Genomic DNA, 25690 nt, shown 5'->3' on the forward strand with positions numbered 1-25690 from the left:
GGAGAACTGATTGACAGGGTTGGTCACACTCGTCAAACATAGTGTTTGATGAGTGTGACCAACTTTTTACTTCTGATGCTGCCTATCTAATCAGATACAGAGCTGAAGGTCTAATCGTCATGTGTAATAGTAATAAAGTGAGTCTACTTTCCAAAACTTTATTTCTATTTCTTAGACAACAATGGTGCATTCACATGTAGCTTTAATGGTGCGTCCAAAACCCGCAGCAATTTTTGCTCTGTGGCTAGGAGCTACTGATCTAGCAACAACAGCTTTTTGCTGCAAAACTGTATATGATCATCAGCCATGTTTGCCATATGTTGGCCATAAGTCAGAACTGTGGTTAATTATTTGCCGCAACATTAGCATGTCTCGTGAATGCTCACCAATGTGATCACATTTCTTTTTCTTGTATGTCTTGTAGACTTAGTAGTCTGGTCGCTGTTTTCCACTCTTTAGATAAGAATGTCATCTGGCAGCGGCCTATGTGTGTAGGCCAAACCTAAGACAAAGCTTTCTTTATATAAACTACTGCAACCCACATGTTTGTTCCCACTGCGCTGCGTGAGCTAGCGATGGCGCATACATAACTAAAAAGGTTAATATTTCATTGGAGTCGTTTCCAAACAAACGAATCACAGAGCAGAGATTGCCTTAATGTTATCGCACTAGTGAAGAGTCGTCATTTCTTAAAAAGCTGTATATTATAGATTATTCTTCTTCTCCTTGTGGAGGTTTTCCTGCAGTGACTCACAGCCGCCCACATATCACACGTCTTCTACTCATGTAATATCAATGGCTGCTCTCTATGCGTGAAATGACCAGGAAAGGTGATGTCATGGGAGAATGTGCAGTAGTTCTGAATTTGTCATCTCTGTGCCTAATATTACCAAGCAGAAAAAATCAACCCACAGATCCAGAATTATCTTTTTCTTATTTTATCTAATTTGTCTGGATTATTTCAATAAAAAAAAATCAAGTTTTATGTTCAGAGGTTCATCAGAACTTCACACCATTAGGGTGCAGTCAGACAGCCGTATAAATCGGAGTGAGATCATCACACTGTGCACGGACTGACCGGCGGCTCTCCCGACCTGACCAAAACGGCTGCCTAGGAATACATGAACCTGTCACGCTCAGGTCGGGAGAGCTACCAGCCAGTCCTGTACTGCCTTCCATTTCACTCCGATTTATACAGCCGCTTGCGTTCTTACAAGATTTTGTAGTTTGTCAGTCTGATGCTCACTAACATCACTCTCGCTATGGACTTGCTGAATTTCTGCTCAATTTTTTAGCACTTTGTAATGTAATTGTCTACGCTCCGTAATGCTTTTTTGAATCTCAAGTGCGTTATTCTTCCATTCAGTACATCTTCTGATGGAACTGATTTGATCATTCCTCATAGATCTCAGAAATATATGCTATTTATTTAAGGACTGAATATGAACCCTCATAGTTGAGTCCAACTGCTTATGTGTGAATGGTAATAGGTAACCTGAGTGTGTATACAAAACTGAGCTCTGGCCCTGGTATTTACCAGTATATTACTATTCCGCTACAAATAAAGGATAAGTAGAACATTAAAGTTACAGTAGGTTGCAGCAGGAAGTACTTAAAAGGAACCGGTCACTGGATTCATGCTGCACCAACTATAGGCAGCGTGAATCAGACCATGGGAGCGTGATTGCAGCTAAGTATGTCTTTCTTTGTAAAATTGCAATGTTTCTGAGACCTGGCTTGAAACACCACCCGTGGGCTATTGGGAGAGAACTTAATAGCCTGGCACAGTCCATGGCCTGCTTCTTCTCACATCACTCTAGATGATTGACAGGTCTCTTCCTTGTGTGTACATGGAGCCATACCATTGACTCACCTGGGTTGGGGCGAGGAGAACTGCCCTAGTCAGGACTCTCCTTATAGTCTCTGGCTGGCTTTCAAAACTATGTCTTCTCTAAAAAATGAAGCATTTCAGAGAAAAAACATACCTGGCTGCTTTTGTGAAGTCATCCTCTGATTCATGCTGCCTCTGGTTCAGCCAGCATGAATCTAGTGACCAGTTCCCTTGAAAATTCAATCCAGTCACAATATGTTGTAAGTAAGATTAGATGGGGCTTTTACACTTAAGCCATCATCACATATCCTTGCATCATACTTGACAAAGTTTGATGATAGTCATCAAAGAGATTGTCAGTTTTGCATCACAAACATTACGTACAAGAAACCTTCAAGAAACACTGATCTCTGGTGATTTTTGCTTAATCTTGGGGATCTACTGGCTCCTCAGAAAGTCCAGGAAGTCTCCCACATCTTTGAGTCATTATTACCTGTACCCAGGCTTGGACTGGCCCACTGGGGAACAGGTGAATCCACCGGTGGGCCCCTGTATTTGACACAATACATTTGAATCATTACATACAGACAAAGCCACTATTTCTTTATTCAATCATTCATTCATTTAAAAAACTGCCCAGTTTATTATTACATAGAAGCATAGGTAAACTTGTGAATACATGTATTGGAATGGTTGCATGTAGTTGAAATTGCACTCTCAGAGTTCATGTAACTGGTAGGCCATAAGCACCCAAATTTGACCCTGACAGGAGCTCTAGGGTGTTGAGGAGTTCTGTTGAAGTGACGGTCGAGCTTGCTCGCTGCTGGTTTTTACAACTCAAAGCTGAATGACAGGATTTGGCTGGGTAACTGAGAAACGTTACTGAATGCAATTTCTTTTTGTACTTTACATTATTACTGTACAATGAGATAAACCAAAATTGCAGTAAAAATTGGTCTTCTAGAGGACTGTACAGTATGTAAAAATGGTTAGTATACTCTAGTACATGAAATATAATACTGGTCCAAATAGACTACATTGCAAACTGTGTGATGCCATGTCGTCGCTCTTGTGTCTTCAGTGCCGTTCTCGTAGACCATATTTGGGATCCGTCTGATACAGATCTTAAAAACTCATATTTTCCTGTGTGGAAGGCCCATTCCGCAATATTGTTAAATGTGTAACGCATTATTCTATTACTGTCTTCATTATAACATTGTTTTTCATAATGGCAATTTTTTTTTTCTTTCAGCTTTTTCAGGGTTTTCCACAAGCACAAAATATGATCCACATCAAATTAAAGCTGAAATAGCAAGTCGGCGAGACAGGGTAATTGCAAATATTGCTTTGTTATAAAGACGTGTTGCCTTTACGTTGAAGAAAACACTGACTATTATCTGTATATTGTACTTGGGCCTATAATCTTAAAGGGGTTATCTCATCTTAAAGAAGAACTTATCCCATCAAAATTTGTATCCTCTTAATATATTGCAGTTATCATATTATATAGCACTGTGTAAATACAAATGCTCATTTGGCCTTTCTATCCAGTTATTTCTTCTCTTTTCCATTAGGTCTATGACATCACGTGATTAAAAACTGACTCGCTGAACCCTACTAAGCTCTATGTAGAAACAAGAGATCAGTTTTCTCTGCACAAGTCATAGGTCACTGCAAAAGTCTACTACTCGGAGGAATGGAGCAGCTGGGTCAGGAGTTCAAGAGAGGGATGATTTCTGCAGGGACAAGAGACTTCCTGTTTCTACATACAGCAGAATACAGCGAAAAAATAGGGCAAAATGAGCAATAGTAAGTACACAGTGCTATATAATATGATTGCAATAATATAAAACTGATGGGAGTGCTTCTTTAACAAAGATTAAAACATTATCCATCTTCTCAAGAACGGAGAGATTTTTAATTCTGCGTCTACAGCTTTTTGACTAGTGGCAGAACTGTAGAAAACCGACATGGACTGCAGATCCAAAAAATATTCATTGATCTAATGCTGCTGGGCAAAAATTTACAAAACTGACCAGAATGGTAAACTAAGAACCTCATGTACAGACTGTATGAAGCCCACTGCCACGTCACGGCGAACCTCTCAGGTCGATTTGACATGTTTTACCAAAATCAGTGAGCAGAAATAGAATATTTAAGGGAGTATTCTTTAATCAATTCATCCTTGACTCCTTTCTCATTTAATTCTAATGGAATTAAATTGCTACATTTTAATGAAGAGAATTATGGATGTGTAGCTTCTGTGAATGTAGTTAGAGTGTTGCGAAAGATGTAGCCATTTTCCAGTTGCGCGCAAAAGTGTTTGCCCCTTCCTGATTTCCTTTTCTTTTGCATGTTTGTCATACTTAAATGTTTCAAATCACCAAACAAATTTAAATATTATACAAACATAACATAAGTAAACACAAACTATAGTTTTTAATTGAAAGTATTTATTAAGGGAAAAAAAATCCAAACCTACAGGGCCCTGTGTGAAAAAGTGATTCCACCCACTCAGCTTAAAATATACCTTAAATTAACTGTTTATCACACCTTTGAAAAGCAGAGTTCAAATTCCTTAGCCACACCCTGTTCTTATTACGGCTACACCTGTTGTCAATCAAAAAATCATTTACATAGGACCTGCCTGACAAATTGAAGTAGATCAGAAGATCCTCAAAAGCTAGACATCATGCCGTGATCCAAGGAAATTTTGGAACAAATGAGAAATGAAGTAGTTGAGATCTATCAGTCTGGAAAAGGTTCTAAAGATTTGAGACTCCAGCGAACCACAGTGAGAGCCATTATCCACAAATGGCAAAAACACGGAACAGTGGTGAACTTTTCCCGAATTTTCATAATTACCCTAAGAGCACAGCGATGACTCATCCAAAAGACTCTACAGCAACATCCAAAGAACTGTAGGCCTCACTTGCCTCAGTTAAGGTCAGTGCTCATGACTTCACCAGAGGAAAGAGATTGGGCAAAAATGGCCTACATGGCAGAGTTTCAAGATGAAAACTACTACTGAGCAATAAGAACATAAAGGCTCTTCTCAGTTTTGCCAGAAAACATTATTTTGATCCTCAAGACTTTTGAGGGAATACCCTGTGGACTGATGAAACAAAAACTGAATTTTTTGTAAGGTGTATGTCCCATTGCATCTGGCGTAGAAGTAACGCAGTATTTAAGAAAAGGAACATCATCCCAACAGTAAAATATAGTTTTGGTAGAGTGATAGTCTGGGGCTGTTTTGCGGCTTCAGGACCTGGAAGACTTGTTATGGTAAATGGAACCATGAATTCTGCTGTCTTTGAAAAAATCCTGAAGGACAATGTCCGGCCATCTGTTCATGACTGCAAGCTGAAGCGCACTATGTTTATGCAGCAGAACAATGATCCAAAGTACACCAGAAAGTCAACCTCTGAATGGCTTAAGGAATGCAAAATTAAGACTTTGGAATGGCCTAGTCAAAGTCCTGATCTTATTCTGATTGAGAGGCTGTGGCATGACCTTAAAAGGGGCAGTTCATGCTCTCAAACCCTCCAATGTGGCTGAATTAGAACAATTCTGCAAAGATGAGAGGGTCAAAATTCCTCCAGGGCGTTTAAAAGATTCATTGCCAGTTATTGCAAACGTTTAATTTCAGTTGTTGCTGCTAAGCTTGGCTTAGCCAGTTATTAGGTTTAGGGGGCAATCACTTCTTTACATAGTGCCCTGTAGGTTTGGATTTCTTTTTCTCTTAATAATAAATACCTTCATTTAAAAACTGCATTTTGTGCTTACTTGTGTTATATTTGTCTAAATTTTAAATTTGGTGATCTGAAACATTTAGGCTATGTGCCCACGATGCGTTTAAATCCGGACACTGAAAACCGGACTCCTTTCCAGAAATCGCGCGTTTTTTTCCGCACGATTTTACAGCGATTTCACCGCAATTATGTTTGCGATTCTGCCGCGATTTTCACGTGCGATATTCAAGCACTTTCCAAGCGATTTGAAGCATCGCTTGGAAAGTGATTGACAGGTTGGTCACACTCGTCAAACATAGTGTTTGACAAGTGTGACCAGGTTTTTACTATTGAGGCTGCCTATGCGGCATCAATAGTAAAAGATAAAATGTAAAAAATAATAAAAAAATAAAAAATCGGGGTATATTTATCTTCCGACGTCCTGCGCTGCATTCCCGGGCCTCAGCGTTCCCAGTAATGCCTTGTGAGACCTGTGATGACATTGGTCTCGCGTTGCTATAGCGATCTCACGAGACTGCTAGAGTCACAAGAGACTACGTCATCACAGGACCTTGCCGCAAGGCATTACTGGGAACGCTGTGGCCCGGGAATGCAGCGCGGGACGTCGGAAGGTAAATATACCCCGATTTTTTATTCCTTTTTTTACAGGGGTATGGTACCCAGGGCCTGGAGGACAGTCTCCTCTCCTCCACACCGTGGGTACCAAACGCACATGAGACGCTTAACTTCGCGCATAGTGGGCATAGCCACATGTGGGAAGTAAGCGGTTCTCATGCATTCCTATGGGTGCGGAATCGCGGGAATTCTTTGCGATTCCGCACAAAAGAATGAGCATGCTGCGATTTTTTCCGCAATGCGATTCCGCCGCGGAAAAAAGCGCAGCATTAGCACAGCATGTGCGGAATGCATGGGGTGCATTCTTTACAAAATTTTTAAACATTTTTGCAGCATTTTCGCGCCGAAAATCGCAGCAAAAACGCTTAAAAATCGCATCGTGGGCACACAGCCTAAAATGTGATCAACAAGGAAAAGAATAAGAAATAAGGAAGGGACAAACAACTGTTGATGTGCACAAAAATTCTGTTTAAGAATTTCAACTTGTTTCTCATTTACCAAGGTTTTATTATTTCTGGACAGTTTGGACATAAAACAGGCAATATTTTTTAGATATATTGGAAAAACATAATAAATCATTAAGGTTGTAAGTGATGCACATCTACAGCCTATAATTCTGATATGAAACCATTAACTGCATTCACTGAACTGTAAAATGATGATAATTACAGTCATAAGAATCTGTTTAAATTTCACCCGGGAGCCACCTGCTTTCAGTCATTCAGCCATGCCTTAAACAAATACAGTCACCACTAACCGTACTATGAGCAGCAGCTGTAAGCACAGCCTGGCACTGACTGACAGCCATCTCTGCAGGACATCAGTTCAGAGCTAGCCATCAGTCAGTGCCGGGGTATTCTTACAGCTGCTGCTCATAGAGCTGCGATTGGTGTTTGAATTTGCTTCGGGCACGCTTGAATAACTGAAAGCCTGTGACTCCTGAGAGAAATAAAGAGCATCCTTTCCCAGGTGTCGCACTTTCACTACTGCTGCCGGGCACCTTCCTAACACTATTAACCTACAGATTAATCCCATATCTACAGGTTAATATCATTATCGCACTGGACAGGTTCCCTTTAAAGGACTGCCCAAAAATTTCTGGACTGTTGGCATCCCTGCCTCCACCAATAATGGGAGGAGGTGAGGAAACGTTGGGCTCTTTAATCCAGTGGATCCATGATTATGTGTCTTTATGTGTCTTCTATATGCTTTCTTCTTGGCTATTACCTAAAAGGCACAATATTTTGTGTGGACTTCTTATTTTAGTATGCTGGTAAAAGGATATTCTGTGGAAAACAGACTTATGAACTGTATTTTAACCATAGGTATAATTTCTTAGCTTTCTAGGTTAAAGCGAGAGCTGACATTGATGAAGCAAGAACTTCAGTTCAAAGAGAAGGGAGTGGAGACTCTTCAAGAGTAAGTTAATTACAGGTCTTGATGTGAAGCTACAGATGTGTCCACCCTTACCTTTTCTCAGACTTTTCACAATTCGATCATTCAGTATATTCTGTTGAAATTTTAGCAAGACCCTTAAGAGTCTACAATTCTCATCACAGCCGCTGGATTTACAGTAGACATATAAACCATAAACCATTCCCGATAGAGTAATGTGAAATGTTTTTTTTTTTTTTTTGTCTCAAAGCTTTTCATCTTACTCCACTCAAAATGTCAAGTCAAAAGAAAAGATGAGGAAGAACACATCTGTACGTGTTTTAACCAGTCATACATACGTACATGTACTCTGGATTGCTCTAGTTTTTCATGCTGTTCTTGATATAGGGATGGGGAATAGTGCAATGCACCTAATTCCTTTACAGGCGCACACCCACATCTTCTTTTTTTTAAAAAAAAAAAAAAAAGTATCTTTTATTGAAATTTTCCAACTTTTTTTTACCAAACATAAAACATAATTAAAATCACATTTAAATAAAAAAAAGATAGCACACTGAAGGGAGGGGAATGGGAAGGGAGAGGAGGGGAAGGGGAAACAGGAAAAACCATACAGTCGTTACCTTAATCATAATACACAGAAAGAAAACAACTTTCTTTGGATGTCCTGACATTTCTATTGCTCATGAGAGAAACATGATTCCCATCCCTAGGGATCTTCCTTGTTAAATAAAGCATGTGTCATAACTGATGTTGGGTATCCCGGGACCAGGGTCTCCTTCCCATTCCATAATGCTAGGGGCCACCCTAGCTATCCGTGTTCCCCAGATTTCTTCTAATGGTGAAGACGCCAGGGCCACGTACCTTTATGAGCTCCTGAATCCGCCCTCGGTCTGTTTTCTCCCCAGGTGAGGGGAGTAGTGGTGTGTGGCAATACACCAACTTGACTAACAAGGTAATATGAACAGGGATAAAGGTACATACCAATCATACAAATGTAGCCACAAAAAAAACATTGGAAACCACTGAAAAGTGGAGGGTGGGAAAAAAACAAAAGCAGGAGGATTTGCACATAACCAAAACCAAGCAACAGTTTTAGATAAATCCACCAAACGCCTTCTCAAACAACAACTCTCCACCAACTCCTGAACCATGCAGTAATGAAGATAGCTCTGGCAATGCTGACTCAGTTCAGTTTATGTAGGAGAGGGGAGTAGCCAACAGTGCACAGCTACACTACTGTTGCTCATTCTGACTTCAACTTTGCTCTCATAAATGCCTGATGTGTTATGAATGAGTCACCGTAGGAGGCAAAAGCAGAAATACAAGCTAAGTCCAGAAAACCAGAGAAGTTGGCAACTATCAGATTGCAGACCCCTGAACCTATCAACACAACTAGCAGTAGCCGTGGGGGGTTACTACGATGCCCTAGACCCCTCGATCACAGCCGGAGAATTACATAGGCCTAAAGAAAGAAAGGGGAAATCTAAACTGCCCCAGAGCAGACCCCAAAGCAATAGGCAGCCCCCAACATATAATGACGGTGAAGCAAGATGAAAATACTAACACAGACAGAAAGATAGACTGAGCAAAGACGGGGCCCAAAACTACCTAGATAGGAAAGGACAGGGAGGCTGCTGTCTGCAATCTGCCAAAACCCTATCAAAGACATAAGCCAACAAGCTGATATGAAAAAGGCCCTGAAGCAGCTAGGCTTCAAAAACTAAATCAGCACTCAGGTATTTTCAGAAGACAGAGCTAAATGAATTCAGCACACCCCAGCAGGGAATGGCAGAAATCCAGAAAAACAAAGTCAAAGCACAAAGCAAAAAGCCGAGCAGCAAACTTAGCTTTAGAGGAGCAGGAAGTCAGACTGGTCTCCAAGGGTCCCACAGAGAAATCACCCGCAGGGCAGAAGGGCGTCGGCAGCCTTATATCCAGTCAGTAACTCCACTCAGCCAGTCATCATCATCAGCCTCAGGTGTTTGATAATCAGGCTCACTACCTTTCTTTACCAGAAGAGGGAGTTCCTCGGGCCTCAGTAATGAAGGGGAAAATGAACTCACAACAGTACCTCCCCCTTGAGGAGGGGTCACCGAACCCTCAACTACGCCACCAGGGCGATCAGGGTGAGCCCGATGAAAGGCACACACCAATCTTTTGGCATGAATATCAGAGGCAGAGACCCAGGAATTATCCTCCTGACCATAACCCTTCCACTTAACCAAATACTGGAGTCTCCGTCTAGCCAGACGGGAATCCAGTACTTTCTCTACCTCATATTCCATGTTACCTTCAACCAATACAGGGTCTGGAGGTGCCACCCCCGGAACAACAGGTTCAACAAACCTCTTCAACAAAGATTTATGGAACACATTATGGATTTTAAATGTGACAGGAAGAGCCAAACGAAAAGAGACCGGATTAATAATCTCCACAATCTTGTAAGGTCCAATAAATCTAGGCTTAAACTTAGGAGAAGCCACCTTCATAGCAATATTTTTTGATGATAACCACACCATATCACCAACCTTAAACTGGGGACCAACGGTCCTATGTCGGTTGGAAAACCGCTGGGCCTTTTCCTGGGAGAGAGATAACTTATCCACCACTTGGTCCTAGATCTGGTGCATTCTCTCCACCACAGTGTCAACACCTGGGCAGGCAGAGGGCTCCACCTGCCCTGAAGAAAATCGAGGATGAAACCCAAAGTTACAAAAAAAAGGTGACATCAAAGTGGCAGAACTAGCTCTATTATTTAAAGCAAATTCGGCCAAGGGCAAAAATGAAACCCAATCATCCTGATCAGCAGAAATAAAACATCTCAAATATGACTCCAAGGTCTGGTTTGTTCTCTCTGTCTGCCCATTGGTCTGAGGGTGAAAAGCAGAGGAGAAGGACAACTGAATTCCCAGCCTGGAACAGAAGGTTCTCCAAAATCTACACACAAACTGGACTCTTCTGTCAGATACAATGTTCTCAGGAATCCTGTGCAAACGAACCACCTGTTGTAAAAACAGGGGCACCAACTCAGAGGAAGACGGCAACTTAGGGAGTGGTACAAGATGAACCATCTTAGAGAACCTATCACAAATCACCCAAATAACAGTCATCCTCTGAGAGACAGGCATATCAGAGATGAAATCCATTGAAATATGGGTCCATGGCCTCTTGGGGACCGGCAAAGGCATCAACAACCCACTAGAGCGAGAACACGATTTAGACCGGGAGCACGTCCCACAGGACTGCACAAAATTCCTGACATCACGAGACAAGGAGGGCCACCAAAAAAACCGACTCACCAGATCTCTAGTACCAAAAATACCTGGATGACCAGCCAAAGCAGAGCAATGAACTTCAGACATCACTCTCTTCTTCCACTGGTCAGGAACATACAACTTTCCACTGGGACAACGCTCAGGTTTGTCCTCCTGGAACTCTTCCAGAGCACGTCTCAAATCGGGCGAGATGGCAGAAAGAACTACCCCTTCGCCTAAGATGGTAGCAGGCTTGGTCACCACATGAGAATCAGCAAAGAAGCTCCTAGAGAGGGCGTCTGCCTTGACATTCTTTGTTCCAGGAAGAAAAGAAACCACAAAATCAAAACGTGTAAAAAACAAGGCCCACCTAGCCTGTCTAGGGTTCAAGCGCTTAGCCGACTCTAGGTAAATCAAATTCTTGTGGTCAGTGAGGACCACGACTTGATGCTTAGCTCCCTCCAACCAATGTCTCCACTCCTCAAATGCCCATTTCATGGCCAACAGTTCCCTATTCCCCACATCATAGTTACGTTCAGATGGAGAGAACTTTCGGGAAAAGAAAGCACAGGGATTCATTTTAGATGTTACAGGATCCTTTTGCGACAAAACAGCTCCTGCACCAATCTCAGAAGCATCCACCTCTACCTGGAATGGAAGTGAGACATCAGGTTGCCGCAAAACCGGGGCGCAGGTGAATCTTCGCTTCAGCTCCTGAAAGGAAGAAACAGCCTCCGGAGACCAATTTAACACATCAGCACCCTTTTTAGTCAAATCAGTCAATGGCTTGGCAATATTAGAAAATTTTGCTATAAATTTCCGATAAAAATTAGCAAAACCCAAAAACTTCTGGAGGGCCTACAAAGAAGTGGGCTGAACCCAATCGTGAATGGCCTGTACCTTGGCCGGGCCCATTTCAATAGTTGACGGGGACAAAATAAATCCCAAAAAAGAAATCCTCTGTACTCCAAAAAGGCATTTAGATCCTTTGACATATAGGGAATTCTCCCTCAAGATCCGGAACACAGTCCGAATATGTTCCACATGAGAATCCCAATCCTTGGAGAAGATCAAAATATCATCCAGATAGATAATCAAAAATTTATCGACAAAATCTCGGAAAATATCGTTCATGAAGCACTGGAAGACAGAAGGGGCATTAGTGAGCCCAAAAGGCATCGCCAGGTACTCAAAATGTCCCTCCGGAGTATTAAACGCCGTCTTCCATTCATCCCCATGCTTAATGCGAATAGGATTATACGCCCCCCTGAGGTCAAGCTTGGTAAACCAGCAAGCACCTTTAACTCTGGAGAATAGATCAGAAATCAGGGGTAACGGATACTGATGTTTAACAGTAATTTTGTTGAGGGCACGATAATCAATACAAGGTCTTAATGATCCATCCTTTTTGGCTACAAAAAAAACCCGGCACCTAAGGGTGACGAGGATGGTCTAATATGACCCTTCTCCAACGCCTCCTTAATATAGGATCGCATAGCCTCGTGCTCGGGTACAGATAAATTGAAGAGCCGACCCTTGGGAAATTTACACCCCGGGCTCAGTTCAATTGCACAGTCATAACTCCTATGAGGAGGTAGAGACGCAGACTCATTCTCACTAAATACATCATAAAAGTCCGCCAAATAATCAGGAACATCATGCGACTGAGGAGAGGTGGAAAACACCGGAGCCTCACTAAAGGCACACCGACAACCCCAACTCACCACAGATTTCCAATCCAAAACTGGATTATGAATCTGTAACCAGGGAAACCCCAGAACAATAGTATCATGCAGATTATGCAACACCAAAAATCTGCAATTTTCTTGATGGTCTGGGGCGACCCGCATTACCACCTGGGTCTAAAACTGGGGTTTATTTTTAGCCAAAGGAGTAGCATCAATCCCCCTCAAAGGGATAGGCGTCTGCAGAGGTGTCATCGGAAATCCACAACGTTTAGCAAAATCCAAGTCCATTAGGTTTAGGGCTGCTCCCGAATCCACAAAAGCCTTGGCGGAAAATGTGGACAGGGAGCAGATCAGAGTAATAGCCAGAAGAAACTTAGGTTGAACACCCCCAACAGAAAACGTGTGTGCAAAGCGTTTCTCTCGTTTAGGACAGACAGAAATAATATGCGAGGCATCTCCACAGAAAAAACACAACTTATTACGCCTTCTGAACTCCTGATGCTGCTCTCAGGAAAAAACTCTATCACATTGCATAGGTTCAGACATTTGTTCAACAGGTGGCAACACCTCTCGTGCAGCTTTGCGTTCGCGCAAACGCCGATCAACCTGAATGGCTAATGACATAGAATCGTCAAGACCAGAGGGAACAGGAAATCCCACCATAGTATCTTTTACGGCTTCTGACAACCCCTTCCGAAAGAGAGCAGCCAAGGCATTATCATTCCAGGTAGTAAGTACTGCCCACTTTCGGAATTTTTGACAGTACAATTCTGCAGAATCACGACCCTGGCTCAATGCCAGCAGGGTCTTTTCAGCCTGATCAATGGCATTAGGTTCGTCATACAACAACCCCAAAGCTTGAAAGAATGCGTTCACATTAGTCAGAATAGGATCATCTGGTTTCAAAGAAAACGCCCAATCCTGGGGATCGCCACGCAGCAAAGAGATGACAATTTTAACCTGCTGCGCGGAGCTCCCTGACGAGTTAGGCTTCAAGGCAAAAAATAATTTACAATTATTTTTGAAATTCAAAAATTTAGACCGATCCCCAAAAAATACATCAGGTGTAGGAATCTTTGGTTCAGCAGCATGTGAATGAGCAAGGTAGGCGGAAATTCCTCGCAATTCCGCAGCGAGCTGCTCCACACGATCAGACAATTGCTTTATCTCCATTGAGAGAAAAAAAAAATTCCCCCTACGGCCTCAGAGATATAGAGGAAAAAATATACACACCTTTTTTTTTTTTTTACAATTCTTTCCTGCTATTGAATACCCTAGGATCTGCGGTATGGCGGGTGATTCTGTTATGAATGAGTCACCGTAGGAGGCAAAAGCAGAAATACAAGCTAAGTCCAGAAAACCAGAGAAGTTGGCAACTATCAGATTGCAGACCCCTGAACCTATCAACACAACTAGCAGTAGCCGTGGGGGGTTCCTACGATGCCCTAGACCCCTCGATCACAGCCGGAGAATTACATAGGCCTAAAGAAAGAAAGGGGAAATCTAAACTGCCCCAGAGCAGACCCCAAAGCAATAGGCAGCCCCCAACATATAATGACGGTGAAGCAAGATGAAAATACTAACACAGACAGAAAGATAGACTGAGCAAAGATGGGGCCCAAAACTACCTAGATAGGAAAGGACAGGAAGGCTGCTGTCTGCAATCTGCCAAAACCCTATCAAAGACATAAGCCAACAAGCTGATATGAAAAAGGCCCTGAAGCAGCTAGGCTTCAAAAACTAAATCAGCACTCAGGTATTTTCAGAAGACAGAGCTAAATGAATTCAGCACACCCCAGCAGGGAATGGCAGAAATCCAGAAAAACAAAGCAAAACAAAGTCAAAGCACAAAGCAAAAGGCCGAGCAGCAAACTTAGCTTTAGAGGAGCAGGAAGTCAGACTGGTCTCCAAGGATCCCACAGAGAAATCACCCGCACGGCAGAAGGGCGTCGGCAGCCTTATATCCAGTCAGTAACTCCACTTAGCCAGTCATCATCATCAGCCTCAGGTGTTTGATAATCAGGCTCACTACCTTTCTTTACCAGAAGAGGGAGTTCCTCGGGCCTCAGTAATGAAGGGGAAAATGAACTCACGACACTGATGTATCATACTTAGCAGTAATCTATTTAGTTACGTAGAATGATAAATCAGGCTTTGGACCGATGGAACATATGTTTCATATATGAAGTTTGTAAAAATGTGCCAAGTTTCCCCACTGAGAGTAAACATACAACAGTATATGCATGCAATTAGGAAATATGCTATACAATATTAATAATATGTTTTAATAAATGTATTTTGAAGAAGGATTTGGAGTCAATACATTTGTACATACACCAGCTCGACTTCAGCCATAATTTTCACTGGCACCACAACCTTGGGCTGTGATGAGAATGGCAGCAAATAGAGCTGTTGTGGGCTCCAAAGAAACGAGACTCAATTCAGCTTGGCATGTTATCTTATTTTAATGGTTGTTGAGAACCCATGCAATGTTCTTCTGTCCACAGGCCCTACCACAGCAAATGGAGGATTAGGGAAGAGTCAGGCAGCCATATTACTCAGACGAGGATCGCATTGCAATGCTTGGACTAGCCGTCGGCTCTCCTGACCCGAGTGTGACAGCTGCATAGAAGTAAATGTTGTCACTCTCGGTTCGGGTGAGCCGAAGGCCAGTCCAAGCATTTTGTTGCTATACTCGTTTGAGTTTTACGGCTGTCTGACTGCCCCTAGAGCAAGCAAATTATGGGACAAACTATCAAGTCTAAAGTCTTTAGGTGTTGGAGCCTCAACCAGGAAGGACGGATCTATTTCATATTTCTTTTCTCTCTGTTTCATGTGCGACAAAATCCCTCTTGGTAATGTAACAGCAACTAGTTTTCCCATTGATTGACAAACACTTGACTGCTGGGTTTCAATTTAAAAAAAAATGTTGTGCACGGTGTACAAATCTTCAAAAATAAAGCAAGCCCCATGTGAGCCTTGTATTTACTGTGATCGGTCACCCTGCCTTGAATTATGGATTTTACAACCTGCCCTTTACAGAATTTTGTATTTGCTGCAATGCTGACTCAGTCTTCCCTCCTCCCGGGATGAGTTTTCTTAGCCAGTATTCCACAAGGACTCAAACATGTAATTCCTTCCTACTGAACGCATAGCTGAGAGGACATTACAGCTCTGGCAGTGCAGGGAATTTCCATCTGGGCTAGTGTTTAGCTTAGAAAATCTTAGCATAGTTTCAGAACAGGGTGGCATTGTTAGGCAGCTGGTAGAGAAGCCATAGATTATATGTATGTAGCACAAGACACAAGCCCACGAGAAAACACCAGATATGGCCGGTGCCCTGAGATAACAGTAAAACACACAAAAGTGACTTAGAAACAAAAAGGCAATTGTTAATGGTAATGGGACAGGTCCTGTTTATAAAAAAAAAAGCCCTGGCCTCTCAACAGTACCTGCTGTTGATAGAAGGGTAGCAGGAAGAAAGCTGTGGTTAGCTGGAGGCCTTCTGCCAGCCCTGATGATGTAAAAGGCCAGATTCACTACAAAACTTTCCATTCTTCTAGTAGGTAATCTATGGCTTTACATGGGAGGTGTCTAATGCGGCTGGCAGCTATTTCTTCAAGATGGGATTTTAAAAATAGTACTCGGAGGATTAAACCGTTCCAGGGGCAGCTTACTCGTGAGGTTAATTTATTTGGCACATACTCAGATTTGACATTAATGAATGAGATTGTAAAACATAGATATTGTTTTATGGCCTCTGTGTGCTTTCTCCTGGGAAAGGTGTTTTTTTTTCCGCCTTTTATTTCGAGTGAGCCTAATGCACATAAATGCACATCGCTTTATAGCCAGGAGAAAAACTCGCAAGGAAACATTAGTGCCGTAAACCTAGATTGTATCCCATAGAGTCTCGTCATCCGTCTTGTGCGGCTTTCTGTAGGTATCCGTATTAAACAAAACATGACGGTATGTATTTAACGGTCAACACATCCAATCTCTATGGTGCAAGGATGCAAAATCTACAGTTGTACTTTTCCAGTCCGGTGCATAGACACATTATAGCTATTATACCACCAATACATGGTGAAATGAATGAATGAACGCACACCTCCATTCATTATTCCTGTAAGGGAATGGGATGAATTGATTTTTTTATATGGTGAAGTGCTGGAAAAAGTTGCTGTCATGATCTGACAGTTTTAAATTGCACTGGGTGAACTTTTTTACTTTGCAAAGTTCCAAGGTGTCTTGACTGTCCCCGGTGGTGGTTAGTGGTATTGCACTTTAGGTTTTTGTGCACTTAATTATGTATCAGGTGTGACACCCTATAAAGGTGTGCTAGGGGTGTGCAATCACTGCCTGTGATATTGTGAGATTGTGTTCACTCTGAGTTTGAGAGCCTGGTGGAAGGATGGAGCTGGAGAGGAGTTCTGCGCTGCTTAGCCAGGGGGGATGTGTTTCAGCTATGGTGTCTGGACGAAGGGCTGGCATGGCGTGGTGGGGTCGCAGTGATGGTGTCGGTGGGAAGTGTCTGCATGGACTGGTGGAGTGGCGACTATGGAGAGTGGCACTCACCATGTGGGACTTGGCTGCTGAGCTGGACTCAAGCATGCTCGACTTCGTGGCAGAAGCTGGACTCATCTTGGGGACTCTGTTGCTAAGCAGCAGCAACTGGTGGTGGAGTCTGCTCCAAGGCTGCACTAAGGTGATGGATCCTGTTATGGTGATGGATCCAGGTGGAGGAGAAGATGCACGCAGGTGGTGGGCTCTGTTGCTAGGAGCGCACGCAACAGAGCAAAGCTAAGTGGTGTTCCCCCTGTATTGTCTCTTTCCTCATGTGTGTTATTAGTGCAGTGGTGGGATTAGTCTCCGCACCGACCCATTCCCTAGTGAGGGTTTAGGGTCAGGGCGAGCAAGGGGTTAAGGTTCGCGTGCGGCGACAGGTGCGGAGCCTGTATAGGGAATGTTAGGAGTGCAGGGACAATGGCTCAGGGGAGCTGAGGAGGTCTCCATGTCCCAATTCCCTATCGCAGGGCCCACCATTGTTAAAGTTACCCAGGTTCCCCCTTTATTATTTGATTATTGTATAACGTGTAATACCTAAATTCGCCAGGTGGAGGCGGCGTATCCACCTGCACGTTTTATTATTTAAATGCGCCCCACTGGAGGCGGTGTATCCAGGGTCACATGTGTTATGGGTCCGCCTTGCGGTAACATCTGCGCCCAGACACACAGTGACCGTGACAGTTGCAGATTGAAATGCAGATCTTGTGTGTCTCTAGTTTCAAGAGAGGACCAGTTTTTAATTAAAAAAAAAAATCTTATTTTTTTTTTTACATATTTTACATCACTGTTGGGAGTTGCTTACGCTATAAGTCTTCACAGGTGGCCACCCACTGGTTGTGTTGTTGGTTGCAGCCTATGAAGGGTTCTGCTAGTATGTTGCAAAAATATATTGAGTAAAGCAGTGTTCCTCAACTCTGGTCCTCAAGAGCCACCAACAGGTCATGTTTTCAGGATTTCCTTATTATTGCACAGGTGATAATTGCATCAACTGGACAGACAAGAATTCAAACACCTGAGCAATACTAAGGAAATCCTGAAAACATGACCTGTTAGTGGCTCTTGAGGACCGGAGTTGGGGAACGCTGGAGTAGAGAATAGAATGATTAGAAATTGGAGTCCTTAACAAAATTTGAGGGAAGCATATATGTTGCGTTTTTTGCAAAAAAAAAATGAAGACTTTCATTAAATGAAAATTACATGTAGAATATACACAGGGGAACAAGGAAACACCAGCTTTCCTATTAATGTCTTCCCTGTCCTTTCATCTGTCTCATATTCTAATCTAAGCTAGAGAAATGCATATAAAATCCATATATATACATATATGCACCAGGACGTCAGCCATTTCCCACCCCTTCTTCTCACATGCCTGTGTCTGGCAGTAAAGCAGCTGGCTGTCTTCCTCTACTGCTATGTCTGCAATGGGAGACAAAACAGGAGACAGTGACAGAGCCATCACGATGAAGACAAGCCTGGGTGCAGATGTGAACAGAGCTTCACATGGTCATCTATTTATTTCATGAAGTTCTGTAGGGACTTCATAAGACCCTCGCCCAAAGTGGGAAAGCCATCCTTCCTCCACCGAAGCTTCCTGTAGGCAATTTCAAATGTTCTCCTGCCATCTGCCAAGCCCAGATTTGTCCACCAGACTGGCTGATAATTCCCACCTTACCAGTGCTTATCTATAGAGCTTGTATGGCTATCTGCTGGAGATTTGGTATTTATTTGAAAGAGGTGGAGCTGGGACATCCAAACTCAATATTTAAGGTGGTGTCCACATATAGGCTCACATGTATTAATCATTTTATGCCAGTTTTTGGTGTAATCTGAGCTTCAAAAAGTTATAAAGGATTAATTGTGTGTGGCATTCTGTGACCCTCATTCAGAAAGTCTATTTTAACCCCTTCATGACCAAGCCTATTTTTACCTTAATGACCTGGCCATTTTTTGCAATTCTGACCAGTGTCCCTTTATGTAATAACTCTGGAACGCTTCAACAGATTTTAGCGATTCTGAGACTGTTTTTTCATGACATATTGGGCTTCATGGTAGTGGTAAATTTAGGTCGATAATTTTTGCGTTTATTTGTGAAAAAACGGAAATTTGGCAAAAATTTTGAAAATTTTGCAATTTTCAAATTTTGAAGTTTTATTCTGTTAAACCAGAGAGTTATGTGACACAAAATAGTTAAGAAATTACATTTCCCACATGTCTACTTTACATCAGCACAATTTTGGAAACAACATTTTTTTTTGTTAGGAAGTTATAAGGGTTAAAAGTTGACCAGCGATTTCTCATTTTTCCAACAAAATTTACAAAACCATTTTTTTAGGGACCACCTCACATTTGAAGTCACTTTGAGGGGTCTATATGGCAGAAAATACCCAAAGTTACACCATTCTAAAAACTGAACCCCTCAAGCTACTCAAAACTACATTCAAGAAGATTATTAACCCTTCAGGTGCTTCACAGGAACTCAAGCAACGTGGAAGGAAAAAAATGGACATTTTAATTTTTCCAACCAAAATTTTCTTTTAGCATCAATTTTTTTCATTTTCACATGGGCAGTAGGATAAAATGGATCCTAATATTTGTTGGGCAATTTCTCCTGAGTACACTGATACCTCATATGTGGTCATAAACCACTGTTTGGGTGCACGGCAGGGCCCGGAAGGGAAGGAGCACCATTTGACTTTTTGAAATGAAAATTATCCCCAATCGTTATCGGACACCATCTCATGTTTGGAGAGCCCCTGTGTGCCTAAATTTTGGAGCAAATGACCCCATTTTGGAAACTAGACCCCCTAAGGAACTTATCTAGATGCATAGTGAGTACTTTGAACCCCCAGGTGCTTCACAGAAGTGTATAACGCAGAGCCATGAAAATAAAAATATTTTTTTTTCCTCATAAAATGATTTATTAGCCCACTATTTTTTATTTTCACAATGATAACAGGAAAAATTGGACCCCAAAAGTTGTTGTCCAGTTTATCTTGAGTACGCTGGTACCCCATATGTGGGGGGAACCACTATTCGGGCACATGTCGGGGCTCAGAAGGGAAGTAGTGACATTTTGAAATGTCGACTTTGATGGAATGGTCTGTGGGCGTCATGTACGTTTGCAGAGCCCCTGATGTGCCTAAACAGTAGAGACTCCCCACAAGTGACCCTATTTTGGAAACTAGACCCCCCAAGTAACTTATATAGATGTGTGGTGAGCACTTTGAACCCCCAAGTGCTTCACAGAAGTTTATAACGCAGAGCCATGAAAATAATCATTTTTTTCCACAAAAATAATTTTTTTAGCCCCCAATTTTTTTTATTTTTCCAAAGGTAAAGGGAGAGATTAGACCCCTAAAGTTGTTGTGCAATTTTTCCTGAGTATGCTGATACCCCATATGTGGGGGTAAACCACTGTTTGGGCACATGGCGGGGCTCGGAATGGAGGGAGCACTGTTTGACTTTTTGAACGCAAAATTTGCTTGAATAAATGGTGGCGACAAGTCGCGTTTGGAGACCCCGTGATGTGCCTAAACAGTGGAAACCCCTAAATTCTAACTCCAACCCTAACCCCAACACACCGCTAATCCCAACTCTAACCATAAGCCAAACCCTAATCCCAACACCAACCCTCCCCTAACCCTAATCTTAACCCTATTTCCAACCCTAACCCTAATTCCAACTCTAACCCTAATTCCAACCCGAACCCTAATTCAAACGCTAATTCCAACCCTAACGCTAATTCCAACCCTAACCCTAATTCCAACCCTAATGGAAAAATAAAATTTTTTTTAATTTTATTATTTGAGCCTACCTGTGGGGGTGATAAAGTGCAGTGTATTTACATTTTTATATTTTGATCACTGTGAGAGTTTATCACAGTGATCAAAATTAAAAAATGAATCTGCAGCGTGACGGGCGCATGTGCCCGCCATTTTCCAAGATGGCGGCGCCTATGATCTTGGACGGCGGGACACCGAGACGGCCAGAGGGACATAGGAGGTATCGGGGGTGGGGGTGGGGAATCGGAAGGTGGGGGAGAGCGGAGGAAAGGGGGAGGGGAGCAGATGATTACAGCGGCGACCGATCGCCCCCGCCAGTCGGTGTGAGGGGGGTTGGATCTCGGTCTCCAGCCATGGCCGATGTTATTGCAGCATCGGCCATGGCTGGATTGTAATATTTCACCAAATTTCATTGGTGAAATATTACAAATCGTTCTTATTGGCTGTTTCACTTTTAACAGCCAATCAGAGCGATCGTAGGCATGTGGGGGCTAAGCCACCCCCCAGGGGTGAACTACAAAGGGTCCTCTGTGTGCCGGTCGGGTGACCTTTCATTGACCCCGGTCACCCGACCCGCAGGAGGGCAATCGATTCATGACGCCACATTGGCGTCATTGGTCGGATTGGCACCGACTTTCATGAAGCCTATGTAGCGTCATTGATCGAGAAGGGGTTAATACTTATATTGCAAATCACTCTAGTTAGTTTGGTAGACTTGCTTAGTAATGACTGTAGGCCAGAGTGAATTAGCCCACTACTGGGGTGACTTCTATAGAATTTCAAATTATCCGGATAGGACAACCCTTTAAAGGGAATTTCCTGTTTTGTAAAACCCCTGTCTCCTTGCTGCATTTTTTTCTTTTCTTTAAATTGCCTGACTCACCTACTCCAGGTCAAATCTCTCCTGCAGCTCCTAGTGTCTGTTATTTTCACATTGATAACACTGGAGCCAATAACTGAGCTCCGCCAGTCCATTCGAGTTGACAGCACGAGTCGCTCAGAGCCATTTAGCTCAGTTTATTGGCTGTGATGCTGCCAACAGGACGTCAGCGCTGCAGGCAACAACAGACATGGGGAACAGTAGTGGAGACAACATTGGAACTGGGTAAGGTGAGCAAAGCACAGTTGCAGCTGAGGGACAAGGTTTTTCCCAAACCCCTTTAATATATTACTTTACTATTGATATTAGCAGCTCTGCATTTTTATAAGCTCTGTTGGTTTAGTTCACCTGGAACTCAATCCGGTTTAGCAATATTTAAGGTCCATTTCTATTATAACACTATTTTATGGAATTCACTGTTTTTTCTTTTCATCTTCATATCTTGTGCTTCTACAGGATTGATCGGAAGATGTCAAGCACTCATACAAACTATAAGCTAGATGAGGCGCAAGCAATAATGGATGAACTCCGGACAATACGGCAGGCAATTTATATGGGTGAGAAGGAGCGCCGCGATCTCATGCAGGTATGGGCAGAGAGATAGTGATGTTGGACATTCTTGAAACAACTAAAAACAGTTTTACTGCAGATCAAGACTATGGAAACTTGAAAGGTTATGGAAACTTTTGAGGGCGATTTTTAAAAAACGTAATTTCATTGTATTATGGGCTAAAAATATATATTTTTTTCATTTGGATTTTATAAAAAAAAATGCAATAGCTTCTGATGTGCAATTTTTGTTTCTGGCTGCAAAATTAATCTAGTCTAATATTTCTAAACACTGTTTTTCAGTGATTCCTTTGTATCCCTGTTCATACTGCACCCACACACAATTGATACACCATTTGAAAGGTAAACTTGCTCCCATCAGCAAGAAAATAGCCAAACAAACCACACATCCATGATTTGATCACAACATACAGTTTAAACATTAATTTTCATAAACCTGCAGTAAGGAAAAATAACCTGCAGGTGGAACCACAGTACCCCAAAGCAAACTACCAACACATTTGTATACATGCACTGCTTTTTCGGGGATTACTTTTCCCCATACACACATGATACACTGTGTGCTACTGAAGAGCAATGAATACTCACTGCTCTCTGCGATGAACTGTCCCAGTTTGTTATTTTTTATCTTTTCTGATGGGGCCATGCATACCAGGAACGTGATGGGGCCAATCTTACCAGAATAAGGATGGGGCCAATCATACCAGCAACGGGATGGGGCCAATCAAACCAGGATGCCAAAAAGAAATGAATATTCATTGCCCTCCATGCACATTTCTCTTTAGCAGCGGGCACAAGATCCACCAGCTCCTGCCTCTGTGACTCGCTGCTCCACCGAAAATGCTCCCCTGCCTCCTTACCACAGCCAGAGCCAGTACATCTGGACTGTAAAACACACCCCCATTTTCCTCCACATTTTGGGAGGAAAAAAGTGCGTCTTATAGTTCGAAAAATGTGGTAACTTGAATCTGACAAAAGTAATAATAAATCAAAAATCTATGAAAATGAACAAATGAAAGTCTGACATTGATTTTTCAACCATGCTTCCACAGAATTTTTAACAAAATAAAACTCATGAAATAGGCCTGGACAGAAATGATGGTACCCCTGAAAATATTGTGACAAAGGGGACATGTTAAATCAAGGTGTGTCCACTAATTAGCATTACAGGTGTCTATAATCTTGGAATCAGTGAGTGAGCCTGTATAGAGGGCTACAAAGACTCACTGTGCTGTTTGGTGACATGGTGTGTATCACACTCAACATGGACCAAAGGAAGCGAAGGAAAGTGTTGTCTCAGGAGATTAGAAAGAAAATTATAGACAAACATGTTAAAGATAAAAGTTATAAGACCATCTCCAAGCAGCTTGATGTCCCTGTGACTACAGTTGCACATATTATTCAGAAATTTAAGATCCATGAGACTGTAGCCAACCTCCCTGGACGTGACTGCAGGAGGAAAATTAATGACAAATCAAAGAGATGGATAATGCGAATGGTAACAAAAGAGCCCACAAAAACTTCTAAACAGATTAAAGGTGAACCTCAAGCTCAAGGAACACCATTGTCAGATCACATTATCCGTCGTTGTATGACCCAAAGTGGACTTCATGGGAGTCGACCAAGGAGGACACCATTGTTGAAAAAAATCATAAAAAAAAACAGACTGGAAATTGCCATACTACATGTTACGAAGATTCTGGGAGAATGACCTATGGACAGATGAGACAAAAATGGAACTTTTTGGCAAGTCACATCAGCTCTATGTTTACAGATGGAAAAATGAAGCATATCAAGAAAAAGAACACTGTCCCTACTGTGAAACATGGAGGAAGTGCTGTTATTTTCTGGGACTGCTTTGCTGCATCTGGCACAGGGTGTCTAGAATCTGTGTAGGGTACAATGAAATCTCAAGACTATCAAGGGATTCTAGAGAGGTTCTGCCCAGTGTCAGAAAGCTTGGTCTCAGTCGCAGGTCATGGGTCTTGCAACAGGATAATGATCCAAAACACACAGCTAAAAACACCCAAGAATGGCTAAGAGGAAAACATTGGACTATTCTGAAGTTGCTTTCTACGATACCTGACTTAAATCCTATTGAGCATCTTTGGAAAGAGCTGAAACATGCCGTCTGGAAAAGGCAACCTTCAAACACGAGACAACTGGAGCAGTTTGCTCTTGAGGAGTGGGCCAAAATACCTGTCGAGAGGTGCAGAAGTCTCATTGACAATTACAGGAATTGTTTGATTGCAGTGATTGCCTCAAAAGGTTGTGCAAAAAAATATTAAGTCAAGGGTACCATCATTTCTGTCCAGGCCTATTTCATGAGTTGTATTTTTTTTTAAATTCTGTGGAAACATGATTGAGAAACAATGTCTGACTTTCATTTGTTCATTTTCATAGATTTTTGATTTATTATTACTTTTGTCAGATTCAAGTTATTTCTGTCACCATTATGGGTTTTTCTGTCATTAAATGAGGGGTACCAACAATTTTGACCATGTGTGTAGTTATAAATGCCTAATGCTGGTATTTTCAAGGATATTACTTTTACAGACAATTGTTAGAGCTCTTTACTTGCACATAATGTCTCGTAATTAACACTTCCACATTCAAATACTGCAGTGTTGATCCAAAATACCCTTCTAGGCCACTTTCACACTTGGATATTTTGGTTATTATTTTGCATCACAAGAGTGGGGCATAAACTGAGAAACTATAATGGTAATTGAAATATTTTCATATATGTCCCCATATTTTGAACTCACTCCAGGTTTTAGACTAAGGTGTTATTTTTGGGAGAGTAAGGCCTCTTTCACACATCAGTTTTTTGCCTTCAGGCGCGATCCGGCTTTTTTTCCCCATTGACTTGCATTAGCGCCGGATCGTGCCGGATGGCATTGCGTTTCATCCGTTTTTTGCCGGATCCGGCAACTTGTCTCATTCCGGCGTCTTGAAAAAACGTCTACTGTAACGTTTTTTGTCTCCGGCGAAAAAGCCGGAAGCGCCGGATCCGGCGCTTCCAGCTTTTTGCTACAATGAAGGTCTATGGGCGCCGGAATGCGCCGGATCCAGAAAAAGACGGATCCAGCAACCGGATCCGGTTTTTTTAAGTCTGCGCATGCTCAGATCCAATTGGCCAGCCTCCAGGAACAGAGACGGATCCAGCAAAAAAACGGATCCGTTTCTACAGTTCTCCAAAATTTATGCCGGATCCGTTTTTTCTAAAAAAAGCCGGATCATGCCTGACAGCAAAAAACTGATGTGTGAAAGTAGCCTTAGTCTCCAGGAGGCGGACATTTGGACATAGTATACCACGTCTGGTTGTCCGCCTCCTGTGCACGGCGGAGCTCACAT

General features: G+C 42.3%; 1 protein-coding gene across 4 annotated transcripts in view; it reads left to right on the forward strand.

The window, feature by feature from the left end:
* WWC3 (WWC family member 3) overlaps window positions 1–25690 on the forward strand; it is a 272451-nt gene that overhangs the window by 154672 nt on the left and 92089 nt on the right. For all 4 annotated transcript variants that reach the window (XM_073565989.1, XM_073565991.1, XM_073565992.1 and 1 more), the window contains exons 4-6: window positions 3084–3160; window positions 7538–7617; window positions 22220–22349. In XM_073565989.1, coding sequence (XP_073422090.1) covers window positions 3084–3160; window positions 7538–7617; window positions 22220–22349 — 287 coding nt within the window. The remainder of the gene's footprint in view (window positions 1–3083; window positions 3161–7537; window positions 7618–22219; window positions 22350–25690) is intronic.

Source organism: Dendrobates tinctorius, unplaced genomic scaffold, assembly GCF_039654945.1.
Source record: "Dendrobates tinctorius isolate UK_male_01 unplaced genomic scaffold, ASM3965494v1 ptg000016l, whole genome shotgun sequence".
Lineage (NCBI taxonomy): Eukaryota > Metazoa > Chordata > Amphibia > Anura > Dendrobatidae > Dendrobates > Dendrobates tinctorius.